Below are 19,089 nucleotides of genomic sequence, written 5' to 3'. Positions count from 1 at the left end.
GCATCCCATATAAAGTGGAGGAAGATGGGCACGGATGTTAGCCCAGGACCAGTCTTCCTCAGCAAAAAAAAAAAGAGGAGGATTGGCAGATGTTAGCACAGGGCTGATCTCCTCACAAAAAAAAAAAAAAAAAAAAAAGGGCCGGGCTGGATTAGGTGGATTTCCTATGTGGAACTGCAGGAATGGGACCAAGAATCCCCCTCCTCAGCATGACTCCTCATACTCTCAGTTCCCCCTACCTTGCTTGACTTTTTCTTCTTCTCATAGCATTTATCACCATCAGATAACTTAGAAATAATAACTTCTAAGTTTATTATTTATTGTCCATCTCTACCTGCTGTTATGCAAGCTCCTAGAACAATGCCTAGCACATAGTGGGTGCTCAATAAATACTTGATGAATGAATGAATAAATGGTTGCAAGTGCCAGAGATTGGGGGTTAGGATTAGTGTCAGGCCCCAGGAAGACAGGGGAGAGCAAAGGAAGGGCCTAAGGTAAAGGGATTGGGAATGGGGTGTGAAACGATGAGGTGAGGAGGAAGCTTCCTGATGGGAACTTGCAGGACAAAGCAGGAGTGCTGAGTCCCATCCCCGTGGAGGGCAGGTGGCTGGGAGAGGGATCATCTGGTGTGGTGGTTTTATAATGTCTTTACTTTAGAATCCTTTCTCCAAACAAAATTTAACACAGAAGCCCCAAATCTAAGCCAATACAAGTGGTGCTGCTCAGACTGAAGCAAGAAAACGCTTCCTCATCTAAAAAATTCTTTTGCTACAGCTGGGATAACACAGATCCTGAGAGGTTAAAGGACTTGCTTATATATGAAAATAATCTTTCTAAATACTTCATAAAATTTATTTTAAAGTGCATTAATAATTGTTACTTACTAGGTGTGGCTTGAATTTTCTTCACACAGCATAGATAACTCACCAAATCTCTAATATATAATTGTCTTCCCAAATAAAGTCAACACAGACCTCTCTTTTCTATTATTTATACTTAAACTGTGGTCACTTTTCAGAGAACATGTAACGCCAGATTCATGAAGCTGGTACACTTCTGGGCTAAGAACTAGGTTTCTGCTAAATTTACTCTTTCATTCTTAAATCTTGGGTTGAATCTTAATCTATCTTAAAGTTCAAATCAATAGGGTGTTTTATGGGTCTAGCTTTATTAAAATATAATTTCCTGTTTCCAAGAAAGCATTTGAAGAATGAATAGAGGGATGAGAGGAAATAAATTAGACACAATATACAAATTAGATTTCCCCTATTAGCCCAATTTAAAGACCAAGAGGGTGACGCAAGATGTGGTATGGAAAAGTCTTTGAAAGAGTTGGGACAGTTAACAAACCCTAAATCCTTCTCTTGATTGCTCTTGCTTTCCTATAGCCTTCAACTTTTCTTCCCTTCCTCTCCTTCCAAGCCCTGGTTGACATGTTTTAATTTCTGTCTCTCTCTGCCTCTCTGACACACACATTCACACACTGCACACTATATACACACACATTTCTCTAACTGCCCCATTTCACCATTCCTTCTTTCCTTTCCTTCTTTTTTGCATTCTTTCTTACTATTCTGTTTCCACTTTCCTCTTCCACTCTTTATGTTAGTTTACTTATTTTGTCTACTCGCATCATATCTTTTTGTTATTCATTATCTTTTCTGTTTTCGTCACTGTCTCTATGTTAATTAGTTTATTAAGTCTGTTTGTTAAGCACCTCCTAAGAACAAGATGCAATACGAAGTATGTAGAGTTATAAGACATCTCCACATGTATTATCCAGGTTCTTTTGGTCCTTTCACTCCCCTATTCTTTTCCTACCCCCTCTTTTTTTGTCTTCTCCATTCACCTTTGTCATAATGGGGTATCAATAAATTTCAAGTTTTCCTCTGGTGACTAGAAAAAGACTTCCTTGAGTCATGGGAATTAAAACCAGATATTGCATCCTTTAGTTTAAGTTAAAAGTATGATATCAACATTGCATACCTTTGGAAATGCCCTGTCTACATGGCAAGGTCTAAGAGATGAGTCAGACATGGGAGGCATGCTGTTTCCCATGCTCTGTCTGTGCTAAGTATATCTTTACGCTTGTGACTTCTGGGCAAATCTGGGTATGGCAGTATTTTTGCTTCTACTTACTGTGTGGTTTTTCTTCTGAGACTTGCCAAAATATTTCTTCTAGCGCCAAACTACAGTTTTTTGTCCTTGTCCCATAAGTGCACATCTTCCAAGTATCTTAAGACCTGAGTTTCCCACTCCTATCCCTAGAGAATCTCCACTGGGGACTCCAAATTGGGAACACCAGGGGACAAAATGGAGATGGATAGGGCCTCAGGATATCTCTCGTAAGTCCTCCTGCCTCCCCACTTTTGCATCGAAACCCAAGGACAGCATCCTGCTGGTGGCCTCCTTAGACATGGCATGAGCTTTCTTTCATTCATTCGCTCACCTGTTCATTCACTCATTCATTCAGCACGTGTAAAATATGTAAATATTTAATGTTAAATAACACAATGCTATGGGATTTGCTAAGCCTACGGATACAGTGGTTAATAAATCAGACCCAGGCTTTGCTTTCATAGAGCTTATAGCCTAGGGGAGAAAACAGACTTGAATAAGTGCTTATCCTCAAAGAAGCTTTAATTAGGTAAAGGTCCTAAAGTTCTGAGGCTCTAAACATGATGCTGACACATGAACAAGTACTCACTCTGTACCAGGCACTGTGCTAAGTAATTGCACACATTATCTTATTAAATCCTTATAGTTCTGGGAAGAAGAGATTATTATTACCTCTAATTTATGGGCAAGGAATCTGAGACCCTGGAAAATTGAATAACTTTCCCAGTGTCACGTGGTTACTAAATTGAGGAGCCAGAATATGAACCCAGGACTATGAAAGGACATGAGGGGCTCTAAGTTACAAGTGGAAAGGCAGCATTGGCGAGTTAGGGGAATCAGCATGGCAGCTCCTCATCAGGGTAAGAAATAAATTTTAAGAATACTCTAAACCTAAACGTGAAAAATTAATTCCCAGAGATCAAGTCCATCCAGGACTCAGATGACATCATCATATTTTAAAAAGTAGCAATGTTACTGATCTCGAACGTCAGGACCCCTGACAAGAGTTTATAGAAGGGCTGGCCAAACATAGGGACCAGTACACTCACGATAGAGTTGAGTTCTGGTAGGTAAGTCCATTTATTTGAAAGTTCTCATATAACTAGTTTTATACATTTCAAACATCAGAAAAAAATTGATATGTAGTCTGTTGAATTTTATTAGAAAAGATACATAACTTGATCTAATATTATAACAAGTATAAAAATAGAGTGGGCCTTGATATTTCATGTTAAAGTCTTATGGGAATTGAAAGCTTTTACAAATAAGTAATTGGAAATGGTTGTCAGTTACACATTTGTAAACTGGACATTTTTACGCCTTGGGAAAAGCCCCGGATGTAAATTGTCCAAATATGTTTAGGAATCTTTTGCATATTGTTACTGACTGGAGATCTGTTTTTTGCAACTTATGACAAGTTTACATATTTTGTATGACTGTTAATACTGAGGTCTGAACTAGGGAAAAGTTGACTCTTTATTTCAGGAATCTTTGTGTATTTTGTGGTCCTTTCTAAAGAATAGCATGTGTGTAATTAAAATACAGAAAAACAAGCATCCCTTTTTGGTTAAAAAAAAAAAAAAAGTCTTGGTTAGCATCTTGTGACTTATTTATTTACCAGATAGGATTCCCATTCACCTGGACAGAGCACAGCCCAACAGCACAGCTGAGGAGACTGCATGAGACATAGATTCCGGGCAAGGACAGTAAGAGTAGCTTCCCTCTTTACTGCTGGTGTCGACGGGGCCATTATGGTGGTGATGATGGGAGGCTGAGGCTTGAAGGTTGAAGAATAAAAAGACTCAGGAAATTGGAAGTTGACACTCTTCTTTCTAAGAAAAAAATAAATATTTATCACAATCATCAGGGCAACAGTAGTGGGCAGTCTAAACTCTAAGAAGCTCTTGGCTGGAGAAACTCGAACAGCAATAATGATGTCTTATTTGATAGATAATTTGTCCTATGACAGAGTTGCAGTGCAGATAATGAAGAAATATTGCTAATAATAACATACATAAAGAAATAAAGCCAACTTCTCTGGAAAATCATGGAATCTGGGTATTGAGTTCCATTTTCATGATAAACTACAGATTTCCACTTTGAGGTAAATACTTCAGTCCAGAAGGTTATTAGGGTGGTAATTAACCAACAGTCCAGCTGACTAAATTTATTAGAGTGCTGAGGAAGGTCCAGAATGAAATCTTGTGCATTTTGTTTAGTATGGGCCTACAGCACTTTTGTGTGATTGTGAACTGGATGAACTGCTATTTGTTTTCACATCTGTTCTCTTCAGAGGGGCAAACAAATGTAACTAGCTGGTTTGATTATATTTATACTTCGTTATGGACCTGACTTTATTTATTTATTTATTTATTTTTTTGAATTTTTTTTGTGAGGAAGATCAGCCCTGAGGTAACATCCATGCTAATCTTTCTCTTTTTGCTGAGGAAGACTGGCTCTGAGCTAACATCTATTGCCAATCCTCCTCCTTTTTTTTCCCCCAAAGCCCCAGTAGATAGTTGTATGTCACAGTTGCACATCCTTCTAGTTGCTGTATGTGGGATGCTGCCTCAGCATGGCCGGAGAAGCGGTGTGTCGGTGCGCGCCCAGGATCCGAACCCGGGTCGCCAGTAGCGGAGCGTGTGCACTTAACCGCTAAGCCACGGGGCCGGCCCGACCTGACTTTTTCCCAGTTGTTTTATTGCCCATTAACGATGACTTTGTGCTCTAAACATGTTTACAGTGAACAACTATGTGAGAAGCAATGTTCTTTTTCCTAAACTGTTTTCTCATCCATTTGTTACATTTTTTACTGCCTCTTTCTCTTCTCTGATACAATTAGCAAAAGGAAAAACGGTCCTAAAGTTTTTTCCTCCTTATTACGCTTTTATGGCTGGGATATGTTTTTGGTTGCTTCTAGTGTGCTTTAAGGTTCCCATCTTTTTTCCAGTGTTCCCAGATATATTTATATCCCTTTAGAGTTAGGCCAACCTAAGTCCCCCACTGTGGTTGGGCTACTAGGTCTTCCAATCTGCTTTATCATTATTACCATGGAAATATACCCATTTCTTTCATTCATCTTAGACCTGCTCTAATACCTGTCTCATTGCCCAACCTCTCTCTTGAAACCATCTAAAATTTTTTCCATCCATCTCTTCAACAAATATTTACTAAAATCCTGTTATGTAGTCAGTATGATAGATTATGGGGATCTGGAAGTGAATACAGTGCTCCCTTCAAAGGAACCTGTTCACGCCTTTTGGAAAGAGGCAGAAAAGAAATTAGGAAGCTTGTGTTTTATGTTAATAGGGCTAAGAAAGGGAAAGCCGAGAGCTTCTGAAGCTAAAAATTGTTGTTTGGCTTTGTTCCAGCCATTTTGTTTTGACTGGGTCCTGTATTTAGTACTTAAATCACTGCGACCACGTTCTTCTAGAAAGGCTGAATTGGGCTTGGCCTCCAAGGACGGAGGCAGAACCCCTTAGCATCCCTGCCTGGTCCTATCTAGAACCGCACCCTTGGTGGCAGGCCAGGTGTCGATGAGCCTTGGGGCCAAGGAGGAGTGAGCCAACATGTTCAAGGCTGTATTTGCCTCCATGTCAGTCTTTGCTCGCAACAATAAAAATGATCAAATGAGCCTGTTTTTTATATTCCTATTGGCAGGGACTGTGTATCATGTTGTTTTTGCCCAAAGCGTATTTGTTTTTAGTGGGCAAGTTTAAAGCTTGTGAAATTGAGTTTCAGGTCAAGAAATTGGAATAAGCTTTCAGGGTTGCTGTCAACTCATTATTCTATATAGGTTTTGCTGGTGATACCCAATTCAAGGTTCTACAGAATTCAGGAATGAAAATTATTGGTCAAGAAAAAAAGATATTGAATTCTTAGAATTTAGAAAGTCTCCCCTCCTGCAATGTAATTGTCCAAACAACTTGGGCTGGTTGAAACCAGTTTTAATTTACTTTTTAATATCAGCGATAGGCTATAATGGGAGCCAAGCAGAATTCAGCCACTTCTCTTCGTATACAAATGACTTTATACAGGTTATTTGGCCTCATCCAAATCCCCCTTGCCAGCACCCTCTCATTTAGCAGTGGATGTCTGGGAAGCTGCCCGTGAGTGCCCGAGATGGGGGTGTTTAGGCAACACTTCTGTCATACTGGGGAAATGTAGATGGAGGATGGAAGAATAGTCCTGAGGCTGCAAATCCCTTGTTCCTTTCAGGGTTTTGTTTGTTTCTGTTTTTTCCTGCACGGTGTATTAATGTTAGTAATCTGATTGGTCAGGAGTGATCAGGCCATGTGAAAACTGGCTGCTATCATCTATGTCTAAGAGTTTTAAAAGGGAAATATATCATCCTAGGAAGGAAGGGAGCCTGGGGAAGAAGCCTGTAAGTTCAGGAAGAGCTCAGTGAGTGGTGTCACAGTGTAACACAGAAGTTCTCTAGGCTGGTCTGATCTCCTTTCCCTTCAATCAATGCTGAAGATGTGCCTCCCTTTTTTGTTTTCCAAATGCCACTTTTCATGCTCCAACCCACCGTTTTGGCTTATGATTACATAAATGTATTTTTATTGTGTTCGAGAGAGAGAACTTCCTAGGTACTGATCTCACCCCAACTCTGGCTTGAACCCTGGTTAGGTCTGCCCACAACCTCCTTTTTCATTCCTTCCCTCTCTCTTTTCCTTCTTCTTTCCCTCTGTCTTTCAAGTCTCTGTACTCATTACTCATAAAAATTTAACCCCAACTGTTTGCAATGCAAACGTAATAGAATCTAATAGTGATATTTTGTGACAGAGTCGGTAAAGATTATTTCTCGTTTCTTTTTCTATCAAGAGAACCCTCACCCTGAAAGTGTATTTTCTTATTGAAATAATGGAACGAATTGATTCATTGATTTGGAATGGGCATGCCCTTGGTTTGGAATGGGCTTGGAATTTAAAAAACGCGAAACGTCGTCTGGCCAGGTTGGGGCAAGTTCTATGGTGCCTCTGAGAGTCCCCAGAACTCTGAATCTAATCAAGATAAGAATCATGGGACAGCTGAAAGGAATCACACGCATTCTCAGGCACATGTGGCAAACAAGGCCCAGGCTTCTTGGGGGTGGAATAGAGTAGGGCCCCTGAAATTCTGATTATAAGCCTAGAAAGGCCTGATTAACTTTGGTTATGAAACTGGAAGTGTGCCATCTTAACCTCTATGGAAGTTCACATTAAGTAAAAAGAGATGAAGTCAGAAAAACTTATAGGACAGTCCCTGCTTTATCTTTTCAAAAATCATTGTTACAAACTAGAAGTAGAGATAAGTGATCTTTTTTTAAGGAAAAAAAAATCCCATGGCTTTTGATGTTTCTATTCTTACTTGGACAGTGCGGAAAGCTATGTTCAAAACATTTGATGGATTTTCATCTTTGTACCCCCCAGCTTATTTTTCCTAGCACCATCTTGTATGTGTAACACTGTGCCGTCTAAAAGAGAAGGAAAAATACAGTGTACATTAGAAGGAGGGTGGAAACACAGTACTGTGGGCTTCTAAAGAGACTTCGAGGTGAGTCATACAGAAGATGTTTGTTTTTTTGTCTTTTTTTACAGGGATTGTGGTCTGTGAGGCACCTAATAACAAATTAGATAAATTCACGGGAGTCCTCTCTTGGAAAGACAGCAAGCACTCCCTCAACAACGAGAAGATCATCCTGAGGGGCTGCGTCCTGAGGAACACCGGCTGGTGTTTTGGCATGGTTGTTTTTGCAGGTACAGCTGACTGCTGGGTCGGTGATGGGAGAGCCCTTCCTGAGATGCACATGGGCATGGTCTCTCTGGGTTGGATGAGCACAGTGCTCTCACTGCACACAAAGTGCTGCTCTGGGTTGATTGCAGAGTGCAGGGCCCCAGGGAAAGATATTGCCGCCCTGGAAATAGTCTGCGTGGCCTTGCTGTGTGAGGAACCATTGACATCGTGAACTTATTCTTAAGTGTGCTTGGGCCTTAATTACTCAGTGGGTGCTAGATACCTACTGTTTAATTTCTCTTTCTTTGATGCCATCTCAACCATCCCCAACATTATATGTATTACTGAGCCTGCCTTTAAAGTGGGGGAAGAGTCTGAAAGAAAGCTCCCTGCTCTGCTAATTTTGTAGTTTAGAAAGGTCAAGCAATCCTTTTGGAAAAGACTTCTTGAAGATCCTGCAATCATTTCTGTTTATATTCCGTAGCTTCTTCTACTATCTGTCAGCAGGAGAGTGGGTCCTGGGAAGACGGTGTGCATGATGGAGGCGGGGGTGGGAGGCGGGAGAGGGAGGAGAGGTGCCCCTTACTCTTCCTGCTGCTACTTTTCCTGTCTCTACTCTATCTCTGTGGGCTCCAGGTGGCACTCTCCTGCTAAGGAAACTTACAGTAGCACCATTTTGTAAAGCCACACAAATTGTGTTCATGGCTCGCATTGCCAGCCATTGATTTTTTAAAATCCTGTTTATTGTGACACCAAATTAAGATATATTTTGGGCCCGGTGACTATATGTGCAATCAAAATTGGAATATTTTTCTTAACTGAGTTTCCTCAACAACAAAATGTTCATTAAAGACTCAAAAGTGCTCCAAACCTAGAAAAGTCCTCCCAGTTCCTCCTAAATACTCTCAGCTGTGCGTGTTAGCACGGCTCTTGCTGCTTGGGGCACTGCCATTGTAATTTCTTGGGAAATCCCTAGAAATGAGGCAATATACGTGCTTTTGTCTAGGGATGTATCTGGTCTCATAATTCTCTCATCAGATGCTTTTATTCTTTAGTCAGGGAAATAAACCTATGATCATATATTTCCTTATTTGAATCTTTCTCACATTGAGAAAAAGAGAGCTAGGCTTATACATTAACTTCCCTTTACCTTTCCACTTAATGAAGGGAGATTTCTTGAAGGTCCTCTGATGGATAGGACCCTCCTGATTTGCTCCCTGTCGTCATAGAAATGGGAGTACTTCATCCTAAGAATGGGCTGTAACCTAAAATTTTATTTGTATTTGTGTGGTCTTGTTTGGAATGACTAATTCAGGACTTTGGTTCAGCTACAGCATGTCAGGCTAGGACAGCTGCTGTGAGCCACTTAGAGGCCAAGTTTTCCTTCATAAGGTTGGTTCTACGGGAAAATGCTCCTATATAGAAGGAAGTGGGGTGGTAAGTTGAACAAGTCTCCCCACAAGGAAGTATAACAGTACGTTCACAAAATTTGGATTGGACAGATCTGAGTTCAGATTTGTTTACCAGCTGTAGTATATTAAGCCTTGGTTATTTAAACTTCCTACGCTTTAGTTTCTTCTGTAACATGGGGATAATGAGTACATTAGAGAGTCATAAAGGCTCAGTGAGACAATGCATGCGAGCGAGGATGCTTGACAAATGCTACTTTCCTTTCTTCCCTGCTTCTCCCTTCTTTCAGCATCAATTTAGAGCACATTGCCTGCTTGATAGGCTGCGAGTTGGGAAAACGCACTATTCTTTGGATCTTGGGAGGGAGAGGTGGGGGAACACTGTCTTCCTTTGTGATGTGGCCTGGATATTGACTGGCAGGGGCCCTTCACGAGGCAGATATTTGTAAAGCTGACCATGCCTGCGTTGACTTTAGTCTGGCACCAGTGTTAATAGAAAGCTTAACTAGAACAATGGCAGGCAGAGGAATGGTTGGTTTCATCGATGTCAGAGTTGAGCGGATGAGTGTTTCAGAACGCCTAAGTCTTGAGACATCTAATTTGGGGAACTAGTTCCATGTGAACACCTAGATCTTATGAAAGTTATCCAAAATGAATTATTAACTATTCTTTCTGTATTATTACTCTAGTTATACCTACCATTAAGGATTGTGCAAATAATATATTGTGCACATAAAGATTGTACAAAAACCATTGCACAGACATGGTTTACTTTACAAATCTATGATTTATGAGGGTGTAATATACATTAACAGGCAGGCCACGCCTTCCTGATAATGGCTTTTCCTTTATGCTCAAGAGACGAGAAAGTCTTTTTTGTGAGGGTAGGAGTCTTATTCATTTAGAGAGTCCATAGGAGTCAGCACCATCTTGGTGCACAGTAGGTTTTTGTGCTGGATTGTCTTCCATTTGCCCCTTTGGATCTACTCTCACCATTTTCCACTCTTCTCTCTGCCCTGGGAGGCTGACTTGTATGGTTTACACTACTAGATTTCCTTGAACTTTGGCTTCTAGTTGGGCTCTGTTATTGGGGATCCCTGGGCAGAAATCAAAGGGAGAAAGCAGATTGAGGTCAAGGTGTTTACTCCCCCAACTGAGTCCCTGTGTAGTCACTACAGGCTGGCTGGGTCCCTCAACATAAAGTCCCTCTTCCTCTAAAGGCTGCACACTCTACACACCTCTCTCCTTTATGGTGCAGTAACCACTCCCACTCCTCACCCACCCTCCCCTTCTGGCTTAGATAGAGAAACATCTTGTTGCTACTAAGTCCCTGGTTACTTCGTTAACCTTTTGCTTCTCTTATACCCCCACTCACACTTTTGCAAAGAGTCCCTTTACAGATAAACCTTACTCCCAGTATCTTTGTTCAATGTATTATCTATTTCCTGTTTGGACTATGAATGAGTCACAGTCTTAAATACACATTGATTGAACTAGTCAGTGAATTGATGGGCTATTTCACATAGTTTTAAAAATAATGGTTAAGAGCAAGAACTTTAGAGTTAGATATATCTGCGTTCGAATTCTGGCTCTGATACTTACTAGACAAGAAATCTCAAGCAAATTGCTTAAATTCTTTAAGCCTCAGTTTCATTATTAGTGAACTAAGGAAAATAGTACTAAATTTGTTGGCTTGTTTTAAGTGTTGGCTGAGATAGTAGATGAAAAGCACATATGCACATTGCCTAAAACATAGCAGGAGCTTAATAAATTAATTAATTCATTAAACAATTGTTTATTGAGTGCCTAGTATGTGGCAGGCACCGTGCTGCTTTCTCGTTTGTGATTAAGAATGTGAACAAAAACAAATGTGGTCCCTTCACTCATGTGGTTTTGAGTCTGGTGGGAGAAAGAGACACTAATTTCAAATAATTGTAGTAATGAGTATATAATCTCAAACTGAGATAAGTGCTCTGTAGAAAAAGAACATAGGCTCACAGGCATATATAATGGAGGAATATGAAGGGAAAGAGCAAGTTAGCTAAAAGGCACATTGTGGCAAAGGCCCTATGGCAGAAGTAAGGATGGTGAGGTAAAAAAATCTTAACAAGGCCAGTATGGAGCATGAAGAGCATGGAGGACAGAGATGGACATGTGACTGGAGACGTGGATAGGGGCTGAACCACGCAGGACCTTATGGTCTGTATCTAGAATTTTGGTCTTTATCCTAAGAGCATTGGGACACCATTGCAAGTTTTTTGAACAGATGGTGTGTGTGTGTATGTGTTAAATTTGAAAGGTTCACTCTTGCCTGTAGTGTTTGTGAAGTTGGTAAATAGCTGGTCCTGGAAAATGATTGGGGTGGAGGGGAGGAAAAATATTGATTGGAGTTGGGGGAAGAGTGGATGCAGGCAGACAAAGTCACTATGCTTTTATTATAGTCCAGTTGAGGGATGATGGTAATTTGGATTAGGGTAGGAGTCATGGAGGTAGACTAGCCTCCTAGATTTCTCTCAGCTTTCACAATGGAGGGATGGTGGTACCATTCACTGAGATAAGGAACTCTGGAGGAAGATCACAAGTTGGGCAAGACAAGGGCCACTTGAGGGGCCTTAGAAAGATCCAGTTGGAGATGTCACGTAGGCATTAAATATATGCGTTTAGAGCTCAGAGAAGCAATCTGAGCTAGAGATACGCATTTGGCTTATAGATGGTAATTGGAGCTGTGGTCTTAGATGAAATTGCCCAGGGAAGGTGGGTTGAGAAAGAAGAGAGGATGCCTATGCCTGAGTCCTAAGGAAACCCAGTATTTAATGGCTGGGTAGAAGGATGAGCATCATGGAAGACAAAGAAGGAGCTACTGAAGATGTAGGAGGAAAAGCAGAAGAACTTGTAACACAGAAGCTAAGGGAAGAATATTTCAAAGGGATGGAATAGTCAACAGTGTCAAAGGCTGCTGAGAGGTCAAAGAAAGCTTGGAGGATATTGATGATAACACCAGATCTGTTTTGGTGGAGTGATTGGCCCAGAAACTAGGTTGAGTAATGAGTAGGAGATAAGGAAGCAAGGGCTGTTGAGTATAGAAAATTCTTTCAAGATCTGTGACTATGAGGAGAAGAAGAGATGTGTATATCGACATCTGTGGATATATTTAAATTAATGCTTAAAAACCCATTAAGTGAATTCTTTTGCTAGTCTGTGTTTTTATGCCTAAGAAATGTAAATTTTTAGCATAAAACCGGTCTGTTAATATTTCAGTGTTTAGCAATCACAAACTTTATTTGCTTTTTGTGATATTTACTATAGAAGAAATATTTCCCACCCTCAATGTCCATACGATTTTAATAAACAATTCTAAGAAAATGTGGGTGGTCTCCTCTACACAGCGGTGGCTGGCAATAGGACACTGGCGTACAATTTCTAACTCAAGACAGTGAATTGTTATGAGACCCCAATCTTTGCTTCAATTAGTCTTTTAAGTAAATGAAAGTCTTGTAAGAATGCCCATTCTTCCCTGACTCTTAGAATGGCGTATAATTTTATGTGTGCCTCTCTTCTCTCCTTTCCTTCATTCTCCGTTGCCTCCTATATTAAATGGCTACATGGATTGATAATAATCTTGGGAAGATGATGTGGAGAAGGAATACTAGAGAAGTCAAATGTAATTAAAACTTAATCCCTTCTATTAAGCATCTTCTCTGCCCACAAGGAATTTCCTCAGCAATATATTCTAATTTTCTCCTTTGTTAATCATCTAATAATCCACCTCTAAAGCAGTTAATAATATTTTAAGAGTTCCTTGAACTCTTAGTAAATATATCATGATATAATGTATTGTATTTACCTGAAATAAATATAACACAAGACTTAAGACAATTCTTGCCCTTACAAAAAATGCATATTATATATGCAGTGTGCAATACACAATAAAAGTTTAAATTACTTGCTGATATATTGTTTGGAGTTAGTCTATTTTCTCCATTAAAGGCACCTGAAATCCTTTTGGAAAAGAGGTCCAGAATTTGATTTCTTATCTTAACTTTCCATTTTTTACCTTAGTGTTCTGAATTGTGTTTATTAATGCATTCTTTTTAACATTTTCAAATTATTCGTCACTTTTATTGACTTAATTATCTTTAACTGCTTCAAGCTACAAGCACATCCATACACAGATTTTTGAAAAATGGCATTTCTTAAACCCTTTAGCTCTAAGTTCTGTCTGGATTTATCCTATTCTAAGGAGACCAATTCTCCTGCAGTTTCCAGGGTTGTTGTTAATCCACTAGCTGAGAATCATATACAATTTAATAATGGCTCTTGCTCTTAATAAAAGTTAAATTATTTTGAAAAACATGTTCTTTTCCTTTCAGGAACATTTGATGAGTAGGAATTTATCATCATCATCGTCATCATCACCATCACCATCACCACCATCATCATCATCATCATCATCACCATCTAATCAGTTCAAAGTTATTTAAATTTTTTTTTTTTTTTGCAGGTCCTGACACTAAACTAATGCAGAACAGTGGTAAGACAAAGTTTAAAAGGACAAGTATTGATAGACTGATGAATACTCTAGTACTATGGGTAAGTTACTATAACAAAATTAGGCAATATTGCTAGTCATTGTTATCTTATATCTCTTATATTCTGCTGGGAATTCTTTCAGGAGTCTACCTTCTCCTTGTGTAGTTTAGATTCAGAGATTTTGGATCTTGGGCCCGCTTATACTGCCCTCTACTTTCTAGATTATGATTTCTCAATCATTGGTAAAGTTTCCCATGAGAGGTAGGTTAGTGTTTACGGAGGCCTTCACAGTCTTACAAGTTCTCCATATTCCAAGGATTTGTTTTTGAAAAACAAAACATAATTTTTAAGGTAGTTTGGCCTTTTTGTTGTCTTACCTTTGCTCATATCCTCTGTACACAGCTTAGAGACAGGCCTGGCTTCCTGAGTGAGTGACCTGTGCGGTCCCTCACAGGGTCCCCACTCTAAAGGGCCTCATGCTTGTTATTGATCTGCTGTTGTTGTGTAGAAATTCTTAATAATTTTTTAACAAGGAGTCCCACATTTTCATTTTGTACTGGGCTCTGAAAATTATGTAACTGGTTCTGCTTGTGAATCCCCTGAGGCCCAAGTCACAGTTCTCCTCCTTCATGAAGGCTTCTAAAACTCCTAGCCCATGGTTATCTCTTTCCTCTAAATTTTTTGAAATGATTTTCTCTACCACTCATTTACCAAAAACGGTGAGGTATTCCTCGCATCCTACCCTTTTGTGAGTTAATCTTGTGCTACCTCATGCTGTCAATGTGATTGTTATCTGACTTTTTGTGTACTATTGCTTTGCCTCCTATGTCGGTGTTAAGTTTGAAGACAATGACTTTGAAGTATGACAACAGTGACTTTGAACCATGTTTCCCCATCTACCCCATTACAGATTCACAAACAATTATAAAGAATCTGAGCTTAATGTATATTTTCTTGGCTGATATGTAACAGTAGGAATGTGAATAAGGAAAGAAGGAAATTGACACTTGTTGGGCACAAAACATTGGCCAGGCTCTGTATTTTACTTTCAGGATCACCCTCAGACCTGGGTTTTCCTCTAGCTACACTTGTCCCCATGGGGCAGAGTCCATGCGGCCAATAAGACATGCCCAGGAGCCTGTGCCCTCCTCTTAGAATTCCCAATTTAAATAGCCCTGAGCCCACTTCTAGGGCTTGCATGGGGGTTGTACATGATGTATCCACCACAGAGTAAAACTACTGGTTGTGAAGAGAGACTATCTCAGCTTTTCGTACAAGAAAATAGGATGATCCTCTGGGGAATTAGCAACTGAGTCCATCCTTAAATTAGGGCATTTAATGCCCGGTATCACCAATTTTAATGCTCATAAAGTAATTCAGTTCAATCAATTTGTTGTGTAAGCCATTGAAAGAAAAGAGGTTACTGTGATACAGGTACCAAACTGTAGCATTTCAGGGATTCACAATTCTACTTTTCTCTAATACTACATGGTTTTCTAACATACTTTAAATCAGGTTTTCCTCAACATTTTCTTCTTATGTGCCTATTTTGTTCAAGAGAGAATAAAGAAGAAAGCAGTCCTAGAATGTCTGGATACTCTTTCTTGGAGGAAAAAAAGGAAACAGGAAGGAAATACATTGCTGTTCTCCAGCCCCACTCCTCCCTCAACGGTGGCTGCTGTCAGCTCCTAACACAGGGTGACACTTAGCAGAGCCAGGTCCCCAGAACACCGTGTTCAGCTCAGGTCTTACCATGTTCACTGAGTTTGTGTCCTTCCTTCCCGAGGCTGGGATTTGGGGCTCACAAAGGACTGACCTTGCTTTCTTTCTAGTTGCTATACCTCCACAATGTCTGCTTTTCTAGTACTAGTACTAGTACTAATCACAATGTAAAAGTTGGCTAACGATTTTCAGGTTACTTCCCACTTTTTTTTTTAATCTCAAAGGGAAAGTATACATGTCATTCAGTATTTTAATTAATCCTTATCTTTCCTGTTGACCTTAAATAAGGTCATGCAGTTAGATCTGTAGCCAAGGGACCTGACTAGTCTGAGACCGTTCTTTATCACTGGTATTTTCTTCCTTTTGCTTTTATGCCTTGGGTGACCATCTATTTATCATTCTAACAGGACACTTTTGAAGATGAAAGTGGGGAACACTATTAATGTTACACCTGGACAATAGGTATAAACCGGGGCTGACCAGGGCAAATCAGGACATATGATCTTCTTTACTTAGGCCGCTTAAAAATATGCACTTATCGTGAATCAAGGATGTGAAGTTATTAGCTGTGTGACCATGGACAAGTTATATAATCTTTTTATGCTTCCATTGTATTTTGTGTTGTTTTTGACTCGTAAAGTGTGAAAATGATTGTTCCTATCTCAGAGAGTCAATGGGAGAGTTAAGAAAATATATGTAAAATATTTAGCTGAATTCCCAACATCGTAATATTAGATTTTACTCCTATGATTAATGATAAGCAAGAAGAACTTTGTATAACTTGCTTGTCAAATGACAATTTCTTGGAGTTAGAAGTATAATTAGTTTGTGTTATGATCACTTTTGGGTTCAAGTTAACCTTAACCAGACTTCTATTCTCATTTCAGATCTTCGGGTTTCTGGTGTGCTTGGGAATTATTCTTGCAATAGGAAATTCAATCTGGGAGAATCAAGTTGGGGACAAATTCAGAGCTTTCATCTTCTGGAAAGAAGGGGAGAAGAACTCTGTTTTCTCAGGATTCTTAACATTCTGGTCATATATTATTATTCTCAATACAGTTGTACCCATTTCATTATACGTGAGGTAAGATGAGAGTTTATACTTTAGTGAAGCCATTTCATCAAAAGCCTTTGTTTTGTGTAATCATTTTTGTTTGTTTTAAAATTACAACAGTGAGATAGATGTCTTGCTCTAACTGCTTCTGCTCTGTTCTGTCTGCTACAAATGAGGAATTAAGCTGTTTAATCCGTTCAACTTTTACATTTCAAATTGTAATAAATGCATTTTATTTTCTTCTTGATTCAATTCGGTTTCTTAGGAATGTTTTTCTTTGGAATACATGGACTACAATATAGTCTTATGCAACCTGATCAGTTAGAATTGGGTTGATGTTGGGTAGGAAATGGAAGAATATTTGGGGAGATCTATTGAGATGCTGCCTCCCTGGCATGAGTCTGGCTTCAGATACCTGAATTTGGATCCTATTCTGCCACTTACTAGCTCCATAACCTTGGGCAAGTTGCTTCACCTTCCAGTGCCTCAGTTTCCTCACTTTAAAAATGGAGAAAATAATAGTTCTACTAAACAAGATTGCATGAGGAGTAAACAAACATGTAGAGCTCTTAGAAAAATGCCTGACACATGGTAAGAGCTTATTGAATATTAATTTTTCCTATTCTTCTTATTAGTAACTATAAATGAATATATAAAGGAGTTGAAATATAGTTAGTGGTGCTTATCCATTGTTAAATAAGAAGTGTGATTCATAACTCCCCCTACAACTTGATCTGTCATTTCTAGATTTGGTTCTACCATCTAGAGCTGAAATGATCCCTCCCTTCCTCCCTCTCTCTATTATATATATATATACATACACACATATATATATGCACACACATCAGTCTCTCTCTATATATGTGTATGCGTATGTGTGTGTGTGTGTGTGTGTGTTTGATAAGGCTTAGAATTGGCCTTCCAGTCTCTACCTGAGACATTCTTGATCCTAATCCTACCAAGACCAAGCCAGACGGTCCTAAGACCCTGGAGCCAAGATGAGACTTGGTGGTTTGACATTCCTCATCACCAGTATTTTAACAATACACAAAATCACCAGCTCTAAATCCCCACTAATTTTTACGAGTTTCTTTTTCTCTCTTTCCAAAACCTTAGCTATGATGAAGCAAGGGAAGTTGAAGGCACAAAATCCACCCTGGTTTTGGAGAACAGTCAGGAAACTGAAATGTCCAGTTGTGGGAAATTGACCCAAAGTAGTGGCATGTGGCCATGACACCACAAATTGCATTGGGCCTTCTGGAGCTGTGGTCAGAGCGAGCTCTATTTAAACCGTATCCTACTGGCTCATCTTTGATTCTGAGGACCTCTCAAGCTTGTATCTAATTATAAAGTCTGTAGTAAATCCTACTCTTCGCCAGAGAGCTATGGTCAGCTTTTATAGATTTCCTTTTATGTTCTAATTGAATAATAAATGCTCATAGTGGTTTGCCATCAGCACATATGCAGTTTTACACACGTCCTCACGAAGGAAGTACATTCTGTACACACTCTTTCTTTGAAGCGTATTGGCATTTTTCATTTAATGATTTGAAAGATTGGTTTTTTTTAAAGATCAAGGCTAGATTCCCAGGTTAACATTTTTTTCCTTCTAATGCGTCCCCTGCAGCGGTGGAAAGGAAACCTGTTTGGAGTAGTCAAAACCTACGTTCTGGTCTCAGCATTGCCACTAATAGCTGAGTAACCTTGGAGAAAGCACTTGGCTTCTCTGGGCCTTAGTTTGCCTGTCAAGCATGTGCTGCTCAGCAAAATGAGGGGATTAAAATGCTTCATTTCTGTGTTCCCTTCTGCTCCAAATAATACCACCTCACCTTAAATAACATTTTAGATTGTATATAAAGCACACTCGCATACTTTATCTCATTTCTGTCTCCTAACAATCTAATGAAGTAGTTACTGCTGAACTTTCACAAATGAGATGATTTGCTCAGGATCCTGGAGCTGGTTAGGGATGGAACCAAGATCCAAACCCAAGTCTTCTGACACTTGGCACAGTGTTTTTCCTCTATGCCTAAGCTGGGTATGTTTTATTAATCCAGGAAGACGTCAAGAGAAAAAAAAAAAAAAAGAAGCTAGAATTCTCTACCTGTTGGTAAGGCACAGTGTTGATGAAGATAAATGTGAGCTTTTCTCTCACCAAATAAGAACAGGGATTCTGATCTCAACTCGGGGGAAAAAGCATTTCAAGGAATTTTAGGTTGCTGAAAAAAGAGACTCCCAGGTATTTCTGTTCAGAGGAATGAGGCCTTCGACAAAAGCTTCCAGTAGGCTTTTGAATAACTACAGACAATAAATTAGTGCCATGTGTCACTCGAGGATAAAAGTGTGAAATTTGCTTTGAATGGTTAACAATTCCACGTGAGCACAGGACGTTGATTTCGATAGGATATTTCTATGCTGTCAATTTGTTTGTCTGTAGTGTTAAAACATACCCAGCTACAGTTTTTTAATACATCATCTTAAGAAATGCAGCCCTTGTACTCCCAAGGAATTCACTTTTGAGTGTTTTCCAAAGCAATA

The 19,089-nt window shown here is 39.5% G+C and overlaps 1 protein-coding gene across 1 annotated transcript in view; it reads left to right on the top strand.

The window, feature by feature from the left end:
- The window catches only part of ATP8B4 (ATPase phospholipid transporting 8B4 (putative)), a 162,180-nt gene that overhangs the window by 54,405 nt on the left and 88,686 nt on the right, over positions 1–19,089 (top strand). The window contains exons 4-6 of the mRNA XM_058540543.1: positions 7,701–7,859; positions 13,747–13,835; positions 16,385–16,581. Of these exons, the coding sequence (XP_058396526.1) occupies positions 7,701–7,859; positions 13,747–13,835; positions 16,385–16,581 (445 nt within the window). The remainder of the gene's footprint in view (positions 1–7,700; positions 7,860–13,746; positions 13,836–16,384; positions 16,582–19,089) is intronic.

The sequence above is a fragment of the Diceros bicornis genome, chromosome 5 (assembly GCF_020826845.1).
Source record: "Diceros bicornis minor isolate mBicDic1 chromosome 5, mDicBic1.mat.cur, whole genome shotgun sequence".
Taxonomy (NCBI): domain Eukaryota; kingdom Metazoa; phylum Chordata; class Mammalia; order Perissodactyla; family Rhinocerotidae; genus Diceros; species Diceros bicornis.
Note: the sequence above shows the minus strand (reverse complement) of the source record. Positions and strands in the feature narration are given on the sequence as shown.